Below are 18,565 nucleotides of genomic sequence, written 5' to 3' on the forward strand. Positions count from 1 at the left end.
ATTTAAAAATAAAAATAAAAAATTTAATAAACAATTCAGATGTTTACAATAATGAGATCCTTCATGGACTATAACAAAACAAAAAAATATTAAATATAATTAAAATTAAATGTATGGCTTTTAGCCAATGAAGTAGAGCTGTCAAACTATCGATGGTTGCAACATTCAATAGTTTCGATGGTTTTGCATATATTATTCAATAGTATAGATAGTACTAAAAAACAAACTAAATAAATGCATATTTAAAAACAAAAATAAAAATTTTAATAAACAATGCAGATGTTTACAATAATGAGATCCTTCATGGACTATAACAAAACAAAAAAATATTAAATATAATTAAAATTAAATGTATGGCTTTTAGCCAATGAAGTAGAGCTGTCAAACTATCGATGGTTGCAACATTCAATAGTTTCGATGGTTTTGCATATATTATTCAATAGTATCGATAGTACTAAAAAACAAACTAAATAAATGCATATTTAAAAACAAAAATAAAAATTTTAATAAACAATTCAGATGTTTACAATAATGAGATCCTTCATGGACTATAACAAAACAAAAAAATATTAAATATAATTAAAATTAAATGTATGGCTTTTAGCCAATGAAGTAGAGCTGTCAAACTATCGATGGATTGTTGGGATTGTACCTTTTCATGTGGTTCTTAGCCTTTGTTGAACATATCAGTTCATCAACACACAAAAATTGTTCCATAGGAACTTTTTTAAAATTTTTGTTTAGTTCATCTATTATTGGCCTGATTTTGAATAGCCGATCGTGACAGGAGTGTGACAAAGGCAGAGCATTATCATTGTTGTTAAAGTAAATGTGACGCCTCATCATCTCAAATGTTTTTTGCGACATAATATTCTGTATCGCTGGTACTCCAATTATTGTTGACCAATATTGAGTAATTCTTGGAAGACGCGAAATTGACATGTATAATATTATTCCAACAAACTGTCGAATATCTAAGGACGTAAAATTGACATGTGCGTTAGGGTCTTTTTGGCGAATATAAAGATTTGTTTCGATTGTAATTTCATCAAACAGGTTTTTTGGAAAAAGATACCAAAAAAATTGTATTGGCTCTGATAGTTCCATTAGTTCCGGATGCAACATAGTACTCCCGAGAAACTGCAGTTGATTTTCGTTCAAAATTAAACTGCGTTTTCTCCATAGCAAGTTTCTTTTCAGATCAGGGTTATTACTTTTAACATTTGGCTCAGAATCATCTACGAGATTTGAGTTTGAAACGTCTAAGGCATTACTCGGTGGATTTTGGTCATCGATGTCATCTTCATCCGTACTACCTGCATCTTTCTCATCTGGATAAAAATCGCTTTCTTCATCAGCAGAAAAGTCAAGTTCATCCTCGCTATCTAAACTGTTGAAATAATTTTCAACCTGTGAAGGTGTTAAACCTTTTCCTGACATATTTCCTGCGTAAGAAGTACTATTTATATATGTAGTCTCATAAAACACATACAACAAACCCAAGACAAGTTCTATGACACATAACAACAACATATAACCATATGTATAAACACATAACAACATATAATATAAACACAAACACTCTATGTTGCATAAATACAACAAAATAAATTCTGCACAATATAACTTCGAATACTTGTTTGATGTATATCTGCAACATACCGATTTTTCGAATCTACACACAATACACAATAAGAAACGTGAAAACTTGATAGCACATGCATTTGAAACATATTTACCTTTGTTTTTCTTAAGTTTTTCGTAAAGAAATATCTATATTTTTAATAAAATTTTGCAACACAATTTTTTCAGCGCACTCAACATGTGCTTCTCACAAAATTGGCGGGAAAGTGAACATATGTTTTACAAAACATCTAGAAATGTGCCCAAAGCAAATCATTTATAAAATACGTTTGTTTCAGATGTACAACATATAGCCACATTCGATTTTTTCGATTTGCATTGCGAAAAAATATCTTTTAAAGGGTATGTTGCAGATATGCAACACTGCCATATAAAGGGTTAAAAAACAAACTAAATAAATGCATATTTAAAAATAAAAATAAAAATTTTAATAAACAATTCAAATGCTTACAATAATGAGATCCTTCATGGACTATAACAAAACAAAAAAATATTAAATATAATTAAAATTAAATGTATGGCTTTTAGTCTTCTGCCAAGATCCAAGAGTTATGATGAAGAAAAAGAAGCATGTCCACATGCTTAGCTTTTAAGGCTCGTCGTTCCGTGATAATCTGTCCAGCTTTGCTGAACAATCGCTCTGACTCAGTGGATGAGTGGGTGCCGCACTCGATTCGACACAACTGGTGACTGCATAGTGACTGGTTCAACTGAAACAAATGAATTTTTGGTGATTTAGTTCTGGCAGCCGCCCGTATCCACTCTTTATATGCAACCCAAACCTCTTGCATGGCTTCCTGAAATAAAAATTACAAAAAACGCACTTAGATAAATCCTCACACAAACACACATACATACACTATACATATACATACACTGTCATTGTCCAGCTGTACATGTATGGTTGCGCCTGCTGCGTAAACTCTGCTACATTGTACATGTATTAGCATTGTGCTGCCTGGATGTGTAAGCTCCACTGCTGACTGCATAGTGACTGGTGCAACTGCCATAACTTAGTAGAGAGCGCGAGAGAGTAAGCAAGAAACAAATGAATTTTTGGTGGTTTCAGTTCTGGCAGCCGCCCGTATCCACTCTTTATATGCAACCCAAACCTCTTGCATGGCTTCCTGAAATAAAAATTACAAAAAACGCACTTAGATAAATCCTCACACAAACACACATACATACACTATACATATACATACACTGTCATTGTCCAGCTGTACATGTATGGTTGCGCCTGCTGCGTAAACTCTGCTACATTGTACATGTATTAGCATTGTGCCGCCTGGATGTGTAAGCTCCACTGCTGACTGCATAGTGACTGGTGCACCTGCCATAACTTAGTAGAAAGCGCGAGAGAGTAAGCAAGAAACAAATGAATTTTTGGTGGTTTCAGTTCTGGCAGCCGCCCGTATCCACTCTTTACATGCCATAACTTAGTAGAAAGCGCGAGAGAGTAAGCAAGAAACAAATGAATTTTTGGTAGTTTCAGTTCTGGCAGCCGCCCGTATCCACTCTTTACATGCAACCCAAACCTCTTGCATGGCTTCCTGAAATAAAAATTACAAAAAAAACGCACTTAGATAAATCCTCACACAAACACACATACATACACTATACATAAACATACACTGTCATTGTCCAGCTGTACATGTATGGTTGCGCCTGCTGCGTAAACTCTGCTACATTGTACATGTATTAGCATTGTGCTGCCTGGATGTGTAAGCTCCACTGCTGACTGCATAGTGACTGGTGCAACTGCCATAACTTAGTAGAGAGCGCGAGAGAGTAAGCAAGAAACAAATGAATTTTTGGTGGTTTCAGTTCTGGCAGCCGCCCGTATCCACTCTTTATATGCAACCCAAACCTCTTGCATGGCTTCCTGAAATAAAAATTACAAAAAACGCACTTAGATAAATCCTCACACAAACACACATACATACACTATACATATACATACATTGTCATGTATGGTTGTGCTTGCTGCGTAAACTCTGCTCCACGCTGTGCCAAAAGGCACAGGTTCCATTAGTGCTAAAAGATCCCAAGGTATGTCGGCCATTGAAGTAGAGCTGAAAAACTATCCATGGTTGCAACATTCAATAGTTTCGATGGTTTTGCAACAATTATTCAATAGTATCGATAGTACTATCGAAAATATTTTCAAGTTAAAAAAACAAACTGAATAAATGCATATTTAAAAATAAAAATAAAAATTTTAATAAACAATTCAGATGTTTACAATAATGAGATCCTTCATGGACTATAACAAAACAAAAAAATATTAAATATAATTAAAATTAAATGTATGGCTGTTAGCCAATGAAGTAGAGCTGTCAAATGAGATCCTTCATGGACTATAATAAAACAAAAATATATTAAATATAATTAAAGATAAATGTATGGCTTTTAGCCAATGAAGTAGAGCTGTAAAACTATCGATGGTTGCAACATTCAATAGTTTCGATGGTTTTGCAACAATTATTCAATAGTATCGGTAGTACTATCGAAAATATTTTCAAGTTAAAAAACAAACTAAATAAATGCATATTTAAAAATAAAAATAAAAATTTTAATAAACAATTCAGATGTTTACAATAATGAGATCCTTCATGGACTATAACAAAACAAAAAAATATTAAATATTATTAAAATTAAATGTATGGCTTTTAGCCAATGAAGTAGAGCTGTAAAACTATCGATGGTTGCAACTAATGTATTTAAATTTAAATGTATGGCTTTTAGCCAATGAAGTAGAGCTGTCAAACTATCGATGGTTGCAACATTCAATAGTTTCGATGGTTTTGCATATATTATTCAATAGTATCGATAGTACTAAAAAACAAACTAAATAAATGCATATTTAAAAACAAAAATAAAAATTTTAATAAACAATTCAGATGTTTACAATAATGAGATCCTTCATGGACTATAACAAAACAAAAAAATATTAAATATAATTAAAATTAAATGTATGGCTTTTAGCCAATGAAGTAGAGCTGTCAAACTATCGATGGTTGCAACATTCAATAGTTTCGATGGTTTTGCATATATTATTCAATAGTATCGATAGTACTAAAAAACAAACTAAATAAATGCATATTTAAAAACAAAAATAAAAATTTTAATAAACAATTCAGATGTTTACAATAATGAGATCCTTCATGGACTATAACAAAACAAAAAAATATTAAATATAATTAAAATTAAATGTATGGCTTTTAGCCAATGAAGTAGAGCTGTCAAACTATCGATGGATTGTTGGGATTGTACCTTTTCATGTGGTTCTTAGCCTTTGTTGAACATATCAGTTCATCAACACACAAAAATTGTTCCATAGGAACTTTTTTAAAATTTTTGTTTAGTTCATCTATTATTGGCCTGATTTTGAATAGCCGATCGTGACAGGAGTGTGACAAAGGCAGAGCATTATCATTGTTGTTAAAGTAAATGTGACGCCTCCTCATCAAATGTTTTTTGCGACATAATATTCTGTATCGCTGGTACTCCAATTATTGTTGACCAATATTGAGTAATTCTTGGAAGACGCGAAATTGACATGTATAATATTATTCCAACAAACTGTCGAATATCTAAGGACGTAAAATTGACATGTGCGTTAGGGTCTTTTTGGCGAATATAAAGATTTGTTTCGATTGTAATTTCATCAAACAGGTTTTTTGGAAAAAGATACCAAAAAAATTGTATTGGCTCTGATAGTTCCATTAGTTCCGGATGCAACATAGTACTCCCGAGAAACTGCAGTTGATTTTCGTTCAAAATTAAACTGCGTTTTCTCCATAGCAAGTTTCTTTTCAGATCAGGGTTATTACTTTTAACATTTGGCTCAGAATCATCTACGAGATTTGAGTTTGAAACGTCTAAGGCATTACTCGGTGGATTTTGGTCATCGATGTCATCTTCATCCGTACTACCTGCATCTTTCTCATCTGGATAAAAATCGCTTTCTTCATCAGCAGAAAAGTCAAGTTCATCCTCGCTATCTAAACTGTTGAAATAATTTTCAACCTGTGAAGGTGTTAAACCTTTTCCTGACATATTTCCTGCGTAAGAAGTACTATTTATATATGTAGTCTCATAAAACACATACAACAAACCCAAGACAAGTTCTATGACACATAACAACAACATATAACCATATGTATAAACACATAACAACATATAATATAAACACAAACACTCTATGTTGCATAAATACAACAAAATAAATTCTGCACAATATAACTTCAAATACTTGTTTGATGTATATCTGCAACATACCGATTTTTCGAATCTACACACAATACACAACAAGAAACGTGAAAACTTGATAGCACATGCATTTGAAACATATTTACCTTTGTTTTTCTTAAGTTTTTCGTAAAGAAATATCTATATTTTTAATAAAATTTTGCAACACAATTTTTTCAGCGCACTCAACATGTGCTTCTCACAAAATTGGCGGGAAAGTGAACATATGTTTTACAAAACATCTAGAAATGTGCCCAAAGCAAATCATTTATAAAATACGTTTGTTTCAGATGTACAACATATAGCCACATTCGATTTTTTCGATTTGCATTGCGAAAAAATATCTTTTAAAGGGTATGTTGCAGATATGCAACACTGCCATATAAAGGGTTAAAAAACAAACTAAATAAATGCATATTTAAAAATAAAAATAAAAATTTTAATAAACAATTCAAATGCTTACAATAATGAGATCCTTCAAGGACTATAACAAAACAAAAAAATATTAAATATAATTAAAATTAAATGTATGGCTTTTAGTCTTCTGCCAAGATCCAAGAGTTATGATGAAGAAAAAGAAGCATGTCCACATGCTTAGCTTTTAAGGCTCGTCGTTCCGTGATAATCTGTCCAGCTTTGCTGAACAATCGCTCTGACTCAGTGGATGAGTGGGTGCCGCACTCGATTCGACACAACTGCTGACTGCATAGTGACTGGTTCAACTGAAACAAATGAATTTTTGGTGATTTAGTTCTGGCAGCCGCCCGTATCCACTCTTTATATGCAACCCAAACCTCTTGCATGGCTTCCTGAAATAAAAATTACAAAAAACGCACTTAGATAAATCCTCACACAAACACACATACATACACTATACATATACATACACTGTCATTGTCCAGCTGTACATGTATGGTTGCGCCTGCTGCGTAAACTCTGCTACATTGTACATGTATTAGCATTGTGCCGCCTGGATGTGTAAGCTCCACTGCTGACTGCATAGTGACTGGTGCACCTGCCATAACTTAGTAGAAAGCGCGAGAGAGTAAGCAAGAAACAAATGAATTTTTGCTAGTTTCAGTTCTGGCAGCCGCCCGTATCCACTCTTTACATGCAACCCAAACCTCTTGTATGGCTTCCTGAAATAAAAATTACAAAAAAACGCACTTAGATAAATCCTCACTCAAACACACATACATACACTATACATATACATACACTGTCATTGTCCAGCTGTACATGTATGGTTGCGCCTGCTGCGTAAACTCTGCTACATTGTACATGTATTAGCATTGTGCTGCCTGGATCTGTAAGCTCCACTGCTGACTGCATAGTGACTGGTGCAACTGCCATAACTTAGTAGAGAGCGCGAGAGAGTAAGCAAGAAACAAATGAATTTTTGGTGGTTTCAGTTCTGGCAGTCGCCCGTATCCACTCTTTATATGCAACCCAAACCTCTTGCATGGCTTCCTGAAATAAAAATTACAAAAAACGCACTTAGATAAATCCTCACACAAACACACATACATACACTATACATATACATACACTGTCATTGTCCAGCTGTACATGTATGGTTGCGCCTGCTGCGTAAACTCTGCTACATTGTACATGTATTAGCATTGGGCCGCCTGGATGTGTAAGCTCCACTGCTGACTGCATAGTGACTGGTGCACCTGCCATAACTTAGTAGAAAGCGCGAGAGAGTAAGCAAGAAACAAATTAATTTTTGGTGGTTTCAGTTCTGGCAGCCGCCCGTATCCACTCTTTACATGCCATAACTTAGTAGAAAGCGCGAGAGAGTAAGCAAGAAACAAATGAATTTTTGGTGGTTTCAGTTCTGGCAGTCGCCCGTATCCACTCTTTATATGCAACCCAAACCTCTTGCATGGCTTCCTGAAATAAAAATTACAAAAAACGCACTTAGATAAATCCTCACACAAACACACATACATACACTATACATATACATACACTGTCATTGTCCAGCTGTACATGTATGGTTGCGCCTGCTGCGTAAACTCTGCTACATTGTACATGTATTAGCATTGTGCTGCCTGGATGTGTAAGCTCCACTGCTGACTGCATAGTGACTGGTGCAACTGCCATAACTTAGTAGAGAGCGCGAGAGAGTAAGCAAGAAACAAATGAATTTTTGGTGGTTTCAGTTCTGGCAGCCGCCCGTATCCACTCTTTATATGCAACCCAAACCTCTTGCATGGCTTCCTGAAATAAAAATTACAAAAAACGCACTTAGATAAATCCTCACACAAACACACATACATACACTATACATATACATACACTGTCATTGTCCAGCTGTACATGTATGGTTGCGCCTGCTGCGTAAACTCTGCTACATTGTACATGTATTAGCATTGTGCCGCCTGGATGTGTAAGCTCCACTGCTGACTGCATAGTGACTGGTGCACCTGCCATAACTTAGTAGAAAGCGCGAGAGAGTAAGCAAGAAACAAATGAATTTTTGGTGGTTTCAGTTCTGGCAGCCGCCCGTATCCACTCTTTACATGCCATAACTTAGTAGAAAGCGCGAGAGAGTAAGCAAGAAACAAATGAATTTTTGGTAGTTTCAGTTCTGGCAGCCGCCCGTATCCACTCTTTACATGCAACCCAAACCTCTTGCATGGCTTCCTGAAATAAAAATTACAAAAAAAACGCACTTAGATAAATCCTCACACAAACACACATACATACACTATACATAAACATACACTGTCATTGTCCAGCTGTACATGTATGGTTGCGCCTGCTGCGTAAACTCTGCTACATTGTACATGTATTAGCATTGTGCTGCCTGGATGTGTAAGCTCCACTGCTGACTGCATAGTGACTGGTGCAACTGCCATAACTTAGTAGAGAGCGCGAGAGAGTAAGCAAGAAACAAATGAATTTTTGGTGGTTTCAGTTCTGGCAGCCGCCCGTATCCACTCTTTATATGCAACCCAAACCTCTTGCATGGCTTCCTGAAATAAAAATTACAAAAAACGCACTTAGATAAATCCTCACACAAACACACATACATACACTATACATATACATACATTGTCATGTATGGTTGTGCTTGCTGCGTAAACTCTGCTCCACGCTGTGCCAAAAGGCACAGGTTCCATTAGTGCTAAAAGATCCCAAGGTATGTCGGCCATTGAAGTAGAGCTGAAAAACTATCCATGGTTGCAACATTCAATAGTTTCGATGGTTTTGCAACAATTATTCAATAGTATCGATAGTACTATCGAAAATATTTTCAAGTTAAAAAAACAAACTGAATAAATGCATATTTAAAAATAAAAATAAAAATTTTAATAAACAATTCAGATGTTTACAATAATGAGATCCTTCATGGACTATAACAAAACAAAAAAATATTAAATATAATTAAAATTAAATGTATGGCTGTTAGCCAATGAAGTAGAGCTGTCAAATGAGATCCTTCATGGACTATAATAAAACAAAAATATATTAAATATAATTAAAGATAAATGTATGGCTTTTAGCCAATGAAGTAGAGCTGTAAAACTATCGATGGTTGCAACATTCAATAGTTTCGATGGTTTTGCAACAATTATTCAATAGTATCGGTAGTACTATCGAAAATATTTTCAAGTTAAAAAACAAACTAAATAAATGCATATTTAAAAATAAAAATAAAAATTTTAATAAACAATTCAGATGTTTACAATAATGAGATCCTTCATGGACTATAACAAAACAAAAAAATATTAAATATTATTAAAATTAAATGTATGGCTTTTAGCCAATGAAGTAGAGCTGTAAAACTATCGATGGTTGCAACTAATGTATTTAAATTTAAATGTATGGCTTTTAGCCAATGAAGTAGAGCTGTCAAACTATCGATGGTTGCAACATTCAATAGTTTCGATGGTTTTGCATATATTATTCAATAGTATCGATAGTACTAAAAAACAAACTAAATAAATGCATATTTAAAAACAAAAATAAAAATTTTAATAAACAATTCAGATGTTTACAATAATGAGATCCTTCATGGACTATAACAAAACAAAAAATATTAAATATTATTAAAATTAAATGTATGGCTTTTAGCCAATGAAGTAGAGCTGTAAAACTATCGATGGTTGCAACATTCAATAGTTTCGATGGTTTTGCATTAATTATTCAATAGTATCGATAGTACTATCGAAAATAATTTCAAGGTAATAAACAAACTAAATAAATGCATATTTAAAAATAAAAATAAAAATTTTAATAAACAATTCAGATGTTTACAATAATGAGATCCTTCATGGACTATAACAAAACAAAAAAATATTAAATATAATTAAAATTAAATGTATGGCTTTTAGCCAATGAAGTAGAGCTGTCAAACTATCGATGGTTGCAACATTCAATAGTTTCGATGGTTTTGCATATATTATTCAATAGTATCGATAGTACTAAAAAACAAACTAAATAAATGCATATTTAAAAACAAAAATAAAAATTTTAATAAACAATTCAGATGTTTACAATAATGAGATCCTTCATGGACTATAACAAAACAAAAAAAATATTAAATATAATTAAAATTAAATGTATGGCTTTTAGCCAATGAAGTAGAGCTGTCAAACTATCGATGGATTTTTGGGATTGTACCTTTTCATGTGGTTCTTAGCCTTTGTTGAACATATCAGTTCATCAACACACAAAAATTGTTCCATAGGAACTTTTTTAAAATTTTTGTTTAGTTCATCTATTATTGGCCTGATTTTGAATAGCCGATCGTGACAGGAGTGTGACAAAGGCAGAGCATTATCATTGTTGTTAAAGTAAATGTGACGCCTCATCATCTCAAATGTTTTTTGCGACATAATATTCTGTATCGCTGGTACTCCAATTATTGTTGACCAATATTGAGTAATTCTTGGAAGACGCGAAATTGACATGTATAATATTATTCCAACAAACTGTCGAATATCTAAGGACGTAAAATTGACATGTGCGTTAGGGTCTTTTTGGCGAATATAAAGATTTGTTTCGATTGTAATTTCATCAAACAGGTTTTTTGGAAAAAGATACCAAAAAAATTGTATTGGCTCTGATAGTTCCATTAGTTCCGGATGCAACATAGTACTCCCGAGAAACTGCAGTTGATTTTCGTTCAAAATTAAACTGCGTTTTCTTCATAGCAAGTTTCTTTTCAGATCAGGGTTATTACTTTTAACATTTGGCTCAGAATCATCTACGAGATTTGAGTTTGAAACGTCTAAGGCATTACTCGGTGGATTTTGGTCATCGATGTCATCTTCATCCGTACTACCTGCATCTTTCTCATCTGGATAAAAATCGCTTTCTTCATCAGCAGAAAAGTCAAGTTCATCCTCGCTATCTAAACTGTTGAAATAATTTTCAACCTGTGAAGGTGTTAAACCTTTTCCTGACATATTTCCTGCGTAAGAAGTACTATTTATATATGTAGTCTCATAAAACACATACAACAAACCCAAGACAAGTTCTATGACACATAACAACAACATATAACCATATGTATAAACACATAACAACATATAATATAAACACAAACACTCTATGTTGCATAAATACAACAAAATAAATTCTGCACAATATAACTTCGAATACTTGTTTGATGTATATCTGCAACATACCGATTTTTCGAATCTACACACAATACACAACAAGAAACGTGAAAACTTGATAGCACATGCATTTGAAACATATTTACCTTTGTTTTTCTTAAGTTTTTCGTAAAGAAATATCTATATTTTTAATAAAATTTTGCAACACAATTTTTTCAGCGCACTCAACATGTGCTTCTCACAAAATTGGCGGGAAAGTGAACATATGTTTTACAAAACATCTAGAAATGTGCCCAAAGCAAATCATTTATAAAATACGTTTGTTTCAGATGTACAACATATAGCCACATTCGATTTTTTCGATTTGCATTGCGAAAAAATATCTTTTAAAGGGTATGTTGCAGATATGCAACACTGCCATATAAAGGGTTAAAAAACAAACTAAATAAATGCATATTTAAAAATAAAAATACAAATTTTAATAAACAATTCAAATGCTTACAATAATGAGATCCTTCAAGGACTATAACAAAACAAAAAAATATTAAATATAATTAAAATTAAATGTATGGCTTTTAGTCTTCTGCCAAGATCCAAGAGTTATGATGAAGAAAAAGAAGCATGTCCACATGCTTAGCTTTTAAGACTCGTCGTTCCGTGATAATCTGTCCAGCTTTGCTGAACAATCGCTCTGACTCAGTGGATGAGTGGGTGCCGCACTCGATTCGACACAACTGCTGACTGCATAGTGACTGGTTCAACTGAAACAAATGAATTTTTGGTGATTTAGTTCTGGCAGCCGCCCGTATCCACTCTTTATATGCAACCCAAACCTCTTGCATGGCTTCCTGAAATAAAAATTACAAAAAACGCACTTAGATAAATCCTCACACAAACACACATACATACACTATACATATACATACACTGTCATTGTCCAGCTGTACATGTATGGTTGCGCCTGCTGCGTAAACTCTGCTACATTGTACATGTATTAGCATTGTGCCGCCTGGATGTGTAAGCTCCACTGCTGACTGCATAGTGACTGGTGCACCTGCCATAACTTAGTAGAAAGCGCGAGAGAGTAAGCAAGAAACAAATGAATTTTTGCTAGTTTCAGTTCTGGCAGCCGCCCGTATCCACTCTTTACATGCAACCCAAACCTCTTGTATGGCTTCCTGAAATAAAAATTACAAAAAAACGCACTTAGATAAATCCTCACTCAAACACACATACATACACTATACATATACATACACTGTCATTGTCCAGCTGTACATGTATGGTTGCGCCTGCTGCGTAAACTCTGCTACATTGTACATGTATTAGCATTGTGCTGCCTGGATCTGTAAGCTCCACTGCTGACTGCATAGTGACTGGTGCAACTGCCATAACTTAGTAGAGAGCGCGAGAGAGTAAGCAAGAAACAAATGAATTTTTGGTGGTTTCAGTTCTGGCAGTCGCCCGTATCCACTCTTTATATGCAACCCAAACCTCTTGCATGGCTTCCTGAAATAAAAATTACAAAAAACGCACTTAGATAAATCCTCACACAAACACACATACATACACTATACATATACATACACTGTCATTGTCCAGCTGTACATGTATGGTTGCGCCTGCTGCGTAAACTCTGCTACATTGTACATGTATTAGCATTGGGCCGCCTGGATGTGTAAGCTCCACTGCTGACTGCATAGTGACTGGTGCACCTGCCATAACTTAGTAGAAAGCGCGAGAGAGTAAGCAAGAAACAAATTAATTTTTGGTGGTTTCAGTTCTGGCAGCCGCCCGTATCCACTCTTTACATGCCATAACTTAGTAGAAAGCGCGAGAGAGTAAGCAAGAAACAAATGAATTTTTGGTAGTTTCAGTTCTGGCAGCCGCCCGTATCCACTCTTTACATGCAACCCAAACCTCTTGCATGGCTTCCTGAAATAAAAATTACAAAAAAAACGCACTTAGATAAATCCTCACACAAACACACATACATACACTATACATAAACATACACTGTCATTGTCCAGCTGTACATGTATGGTTGCGCCTGCTGCGTAAACTCTGCTACATTGTACATGTATTAGCATTGTGCTGCCTGGATGTGTAAGCTCCACTGCTGACTGCATAGTGACTGGTGCAACTGCCATAACTTAGTAGAGAGCGCGAGAGAGTAAGCAAGAAACAAATGAATTTTTGGTGGTTTCAGTTCTGGCAGCCGCCCGTATCCACTCTTTATATGCAACCCAAACCTCTTGCATGGCTTCCTGAAATAAAAATTACAAAATACGCACTTAGATAAATCCTCACACAAACACACATACATACACTATACATATACATACATTGTCATGTATGGTTGTGCTTGCTGCGTAAACTCTGCTCCACGCTGTGCCAAAAGGCACAGGTTCCATTAGTGCTAAAAGATCCCAAGGTATGTCGGCCATTGAAGTAGAGCTGAAAAACTATCCATGGTTGCAACATTCAATAGTTTCGATGGTTTTGCAACAATTATTCAATAGTATCGATAGTACTATCGAAAATATTTTCAAGTTAAAAAACAAACTAAATAAATGCATATTTAAAAATAAAAATAAAAATTTTAATAAACAATTCAGATGTATACAATAATGAGATCTTTCATGGACTATAACAAAACAAAAAAATATTAAATATAATTAAAATTAAATGTATGGCTGTTAGCCAATGAAGTAGAGCTGTCAAATGAGATCCTTCATGGACTATAATAAAACAAAAATATATTAAATATAATTAAAGATAAATGTATGGCTTTTAGCCAATGAAGTAGAGCTGTAAAACTATCGATGGTTGCAACATTCAATAGTTTCGATGGTTTTGCAACAATTATTCAATAGTATCGGTAGTACTATCGAAAATATTTTCAAGTTAAAAAACAAACTACATAAATGCATATTTAAAAATAAAAATAAAAATTTTAATAAACAATTCAGATGTTTACAATAATGAGATCCTTCATGGACTATAACAAAACAAAAAATATTAAATATTATTAAAATTAAATGTATGGCTTTTAGCCAATGAAGTAGAGCTGTAAAACTATCGATGGTTGCAACATTCAATAGTTTCGATGGTTTTGCATTAATTATTCAATAGTATCGATAGTACTATCGAAAATAATTTCAAGGTAATAAACAAACTAAATAAATGCATATTTAAAAATAAAAATAAAAATTTTAATAAACAATTCAGATGTTTACAATAATGAGATCCTTCATGGACTATAACAAAACAAAAAAATATTAAATATAATTAAAATTAAATGTATGGCTTTTAGCCAATGAAGTAGAGCTGTCAAACTATCGATGGTTGCAACATTCAATAGTTTCGATGGTTTTGCATATATTATTCAATAGTATCGATAGTACTAAAAAACAAACTAAATAAATGCATATTTAAAAACAAAAATAAAAATTTTAATAAACAATTCAGATGTTTACAATAATGAGATCCTTCATGGACTATAACAAAACAAAAAAAATATTAAATATAATTAAAATTAAATGTATGGCTTTTAGCCAATGAAGTAGAGCTGTCAAACTATCGATGGATTTTTGGGATTGTACCTTTTCATGTGGTTCTTAGCCTTTGTTGAACATATCAGTTCATCAACACACAAAAATTGTTCCATAGGAACTTTTTTAAAATTTTTGTTTAGTTCATCTATTATTGGCCTGATTTTGAATAGCCGATCGTGACAGGAGTGTGACAAAGGCAGAGCATTATCATTGTTGTTAAAGTAAATGTGACGCCTCATCATCTCAAATGTTTTTTGCGACATAATATTCTGTATCGCTGGTACTCCAATTATTGTTGACCAATATTGAGTAATTCTTGGAAGACGCGAAATTGACATGTATAATATTATTCCAACAAACTGTCGAATATCTAAGGACGTAAAATTGACATGTGCGTTAGGGTCTTTTTGGCGAATATAAAGATTTGTTTCGATTGTAATTTCATCAAACAGGTTTTTTGGAAAAAGATACCAAAAGAATTGTATTGGCTCTGATAGTTCCATTAGTTCCGGATGCAACATAGTACTCCCGAGAAACTGCAGTTGATTTTCGTTCAAAATTAAACTGCGTTTTCTTCATAGCAAGTTTCTTTTCAGATCAGGGTTATTACTTTTAACATTTGGCTCAGAATCATCTACGAGATTTGAGTTTGAAACGTCTAAGGCATTACTCGGTGGATTTTGGTCATCGATGTCATCTTCATCCGTACTACCTGCATCTTTCTCATCTGGATAAAAATCGCTTTCTTCATCAGCAGAAAAGTCAAGTTCATCCTCGCTATCTAAACTGTTGAAATAATTTTCAACCTGTGAAGGTGTTAAACCTTTTCCTGACATATTTCCTGCGTAAGAAGTACTATTTATATATGTAGTCTCATAAAACACATACAACAAACCCAAGACAAGTTCTATGACACATAACAACAACATATAACCATATGTATAAACACATAACAACATATAATATAAACACAAACACTCTATGTTGCATAAATACAACAAAATAAATTCTGCACAGTATAACTTCGAATACTTGTTTGATGTATATCTGCAACATACCGATTTTTCGAATCTACACACAATACACAACAAGAAACGTGAAAACTTGATAGCACATGCATTTGAAACATATTTACCTTTGTTTTTCTTAAGTTTTTCGTAAAGAAATATCTATATTTTTAATAAAATTTTGCAACACAATTTTTTCAGCGCACTCAACATGTGCTTCTCACAAAATTGGCGGGAAAGTGGACATATGTTTTACAAAACATCTAGAAATGTGCCCAAAGCAAATCATTTATAAAAAACGTTTGTTTCAGATGTACAACATATAGCCACATTCGATTTTTTCGATTTGCATTGCGAAAAAATATCTTTTAAAGGGTATGTTGCAGATATGCAACACTGCCATATAAATGGTTAAAAAACAAACTAAATAAATGCATATTTAAAAATAAAAATAAAAATTTTAATAAACAATTCAAATGCTTACAATAATGAGATCCTTCAAGGACTATAACAAAACAAAAAAATATTAAATATAATTAAAATTAAATGTATGGCTTTTAGTCTTCTGCCAAGATCCAAGAGTTATGATGAAGAAAAAGAAGCATGTCCACATGCTTAGCTTTTAAGGCTCGTCGTTCCGTGATAATCTGTCCAGCTTTGCTGAACAATCGCTCTGACTCAGTGGATGAGTGGGTGCCGCACTCGATTCGACACAACTGCTGACTGCATAGTGACTGGTTCAACTGAAACAATGAATTTTTGGTGATTTAGTTCTGGCAGCCGCCCGTATCCACTCTTTATATGCAACCCAAACCTCTTGCATGGCTTCCTGAAATAAAAATTACAAAAAACGCACTTAGATAAATCCTCACACAAACACACATACATACACTATACATATACATACACTGTCATTGTCCAGCTGTACATGTATGGTTGCGCCTGGATGTGTAAGCTCCACTGCTGACTGCATAGTGACTGGTGCACCTGCCATAACTTAGTAGAAAGCGCGAGAGAGTAAGCAAGAAACAAATGAATTTTTGGTAGTTTCAGTTCTGGCAGCCGCCCGTATCCACTCTTTACATGCAACCCAAACCTCTTGCATGGCTTCCTGAAATAAAAATTACAAAAAAACGCACTTAGATAAATCCTCACTCAAACACACATACATACACTATACATATACATACACTGTCATTGTCCAGCTGTACATGTATGGTTGCGCCTGCTGCGTAAACTCTGCTACATTGTACATGTATTAGCATTGTGCTGCCTGGATCTGTAAACTCCACTGCTGACTGCATAGTGACTGGTGCAACTGCCATAACTTAGTAGAGAGCGCGAGAGAGTAAGCAAGAAACAAATGAATTTTTGGTGGTTTCAGTTCTGGCAGCCGCCCGTATCCACTCTTTACATGCCATAACTTAGTAGAAAGCGCGAGAGAGTAAGCAAGAAACAAATGAATTTTTGGTAGTTTCAGTTCAACCCAAACCTCTTGCATGGCTTCCTGAAATAAAAATTACAAAAAAAACGCACTTAGATAAATCCTCACACAAACACACATACATACACTATACATAAACATACACTGTCATTGTCCAGCTGTACATGTATGGTTGCGCCTGCTGCGTAAACTCTGCTACATTGTACATGTATTAGCATTGTGCTGCCTGGATGTGGATGTCCACTGCTGACTGCATAGTGACTGGTGCAACTGCCATAACTTAGTAGAGAGCGCGAGAGAGTAAGCAAGAAACAAATGAATTTTTGGTGGTTTCAGTTCTGGCAGCCGCCCGTATCCACTCTTTATATGCAACCCAAACCTCTTGCATGGCTTCCTGAAATAAAAATTACAAAAAACGCACTTAGATAAATCCTCACACAAACACACATACATACACTATACATATACATACATTGTCATGTATGGTTGTGCTTGCTGCGTAAACTCTGCTCCACGCTGTGCCAAAAGGCACAGGTTCCATTAGTGCTAAAAGATCCCAAGGTATGTCGGCCATTGAAGTAGAGCTGAAAAATTACCCATGGTTGCAACATTCAATAGTTTCGATGGTTTTGCAACAATTATTCAATAGTATCGATAGTACTATCGAAAATATTTTCAAGTTAAAAAACAAACTAAATAAATGCATATTTAAAAACAAAAATAAAAATTTTTATAAACAATTCAGATGTTTACAATAATGAGATCCTTCATGGACTATAACAAAACTAAAAAATATTAAATATAATTAAAATTAAATGTATGGCTTTTAGCCAATGAAGTAGAGCTGTCAAACTATCGATGGTTGCAACATTCAATAGTTTCGATGGTTTTGCATATATTATTCAATAGTATCGATAGTACTAAAAAACAAACTAAATAAATGCATATTTAAAAACAAAAATAAAAATTTTAATAAACAATTCAGATGTTTACAATAATGAGATCCTTCATGGACTATAACAAAACAAAAAAATATTAAATATAATTAAAATTAAATGTATGGCTTTTAGCCAATGAAGTAGA

At 33.8% G+C, this 18,565-nt stretch overlaps 4 protein-coding genes and 4 long non-coding RNA genes across 10 annotated transcripts; 4 read left to right on the forward strand and 4 right to left on the reverse strand.

Moving 5' to 3' along the window:
* The first annotated feature begins 645 nt into the window (after nt 1–645).
* On the forward strand, nt 646–2,029 carry LOC115483048. Its single transcript, XR_003944217.1, has 3 exons — nt 646–995; nt 1,057–1,449; nt 1,813–2,029. It is a non-coding gene; the product is annotated as an uncharacterized LOC115483048 (long non-coding RNA).
* Nucleotides 2,030–2,163: 134 nt separating this feature from the next.
* Nucleotides 2,164–3,731, reverse strand: LOC115483062. 2 transcript variants are annotated; one of them, XM_030223871.1, is made up of 3 exons: nt 3,608–3,731; nt 3,515–3,529; nt 2,164–2,354 (listed from the first exon to the last, which is right to left on the reverse strand). In XM_030223871.1, the coding sequence occupies exons 1-3, from the start codon at nt 3,707–3,709 to the stop codon at nt 2,169–2,171; spliced, it is 303 nt and encodes a 100-aa protein (XP_030079731.1). In that variant the 5' UTR covers nt 3,710–3,731; the 3' UTR covers nt 2,164–2,168. The 2 variants fall into 2 exon arrangements, with proteins under 2 accessions (XP_030079731.1, XP_030079732.1); XM_030223872.1 differs by having other exon boundaries at nt 3,591–3,731.
* Nucleotides 3,732–4,913: 1,182 nt separating this feature from the next.
* LOC115483052 lies at nt 4,914–6,295 on the forward strand. The gene is made up of 3 exons (XR_003944221.1): nt 4,914–5,261; nt 5,323–5,715; nt 6,079–6,295. It is a non-coding gene; the product is annotated as an uncharacterized LOC115483052 (long non-coding RNA).
* Nucleotides 6,296–6,433: 138 nt separating this feature from the next.
* On the reverse strand, nt 6,434–9,084 carry LOC115483056. Of its 2 annotated transcripts, none has more exons than XM_030223863.1 (3): nt 8,961–9,084; nt 8,868–8,882; nt 6,434–6,620 (listed from the first exon to the last, which is right to left on the reverse strand). In XM_030223863.1, exons 1-3 carry the CDS (start codon nt 9,060–9,062, stop codon nt 6,435–6,437), a joined length of 303 nt encoding a protein of 100 aa, XP_030079723.1. In that variant the 5' UTR covers nt 9,063–9,084; the 3' UTR covers nt 6,434. The 2 variants fall into 2 exon arrangements, with proteins under 2 accessions (XP_030079723.1, XP_030079724.1); XM_030223864.1 differs by having other exon boundaries at nt 8,944–9,081.
* Nucleotides 9,085–10,547: 1,463 nt separating this feature from the next.
* LOC115483054 lies at nt 10,548–11,910 on the forward strand. Its single transcript, XR_003944223.1, has 3 exons — nt 10,548–10,706; nt 11,082–11,330; nt 11,694–11,910. It is a non-coding gene; the product is annotated as an uncharacterized LOC115483054 (long non-coding RNA).
* Nucleotides 11,911–12,049: 139 nt separating this feature from the next.
* Nucleotides 12,050–13,943, reverse strand: LOC115483061. Its single transcript, XM_030223870.1, has 3 exons — nt 13,820–13,943; nt 13,727–13,741; nt 12,050–12,235 (listed from the first exon to the last, which is right to left on the reverse strand). Exons 1-3 carry the CDS (start codon nt 13,919–13,921, stop codon nt 12,050–12,052), a joined length of 303 nt encoding a protein of 100 aa, XP_030079730.1. The 5' UTR covers nt 13,922–13,943.
* A 1,150-nt stretch (nt 13,944–15,093) lies between these two features.
* LOC115483051 lies at nt 15,094–16,384 on the forward strand. Its single transcript, XR_003944220.1, has 3 exons — nt 15,094–15,252; nt 15,628–15,876; nt 16,240–16,384. It is a non-coding gene; the product is annotated as an uncharacterized LOC115483051 (long non-coding RNA).
* Nucleotides 16,385–16,594: 210 nt separating this feature from the next.
* Nucleotides 16,595–18,056, reverse strand: LOC115483060. The gene is made up of 3 exons (XM_030223869.1): nt 17,955–18,056; nt 17,862–17,876; nt 16,595–16,781 (listed from the first exon to the last, which is right to left on the reverse strand). Exons 1-3 carry the CDS (start codon nt 18,054–18,056, stop codon nt 16,596–16,598), a joined length of 303 nt encoding a protein of 100 aa, XP_030079729.1. The 3' UTR covers nt 16,595.
* Between the last annotated feature and the right edge of the window lie 509 nt (nt 18,057–18,565).

This window comes from Drosophila hydei, unplaced genomic scaffold (genome assembly GCF_003285905.1).
Source record: "Drosophila hydei strain 15085-1641.00,03,60 unplaced genomic scaffold, DhydRS2 tig00000315-arrow-arrow-pilon, whole genome shotgun sequence".
Classification (NCBI taxonomy): Eukaryota; Metazoa; Arthropoda; class Insecta; order Diptera; family Drosophilidae; genus Drosophila; species Drosophila hydei.

What these genes read in the sequence shown, in the direction of transcription:
- LOC115483060 (XM_030223869.1), bottom strand. Translation starts at nt 18,056, where the DNA reads ATGGCCGACATACCTTGGGATCTTTTAGCACTAATGGAACCTGTGCCT.
- LOC115483062 (XM_030223871.1), bottom strand. Translation starts at nt 3,709, where the DNA reads ATGGCCGACATACCTTGGGATCTTTTAGCACTAATGGAACCTGTGCCT.
- LOC115483056 (XM_030223863.1), bottom strand. Translation starts at nt 9,062, where the DNA reads ATGGCCGACATACCTTGGGATCTTTTAGCACTAATGGAACCTGTGCCT.
- LOC115483061 (XM_030223870.1), bottom strand. Translation starts at nt 13,921, where the DNA reads ATGGCCGACATACCTTGGGATCTTTTAGCACTAATGGAACCTGTGCCT.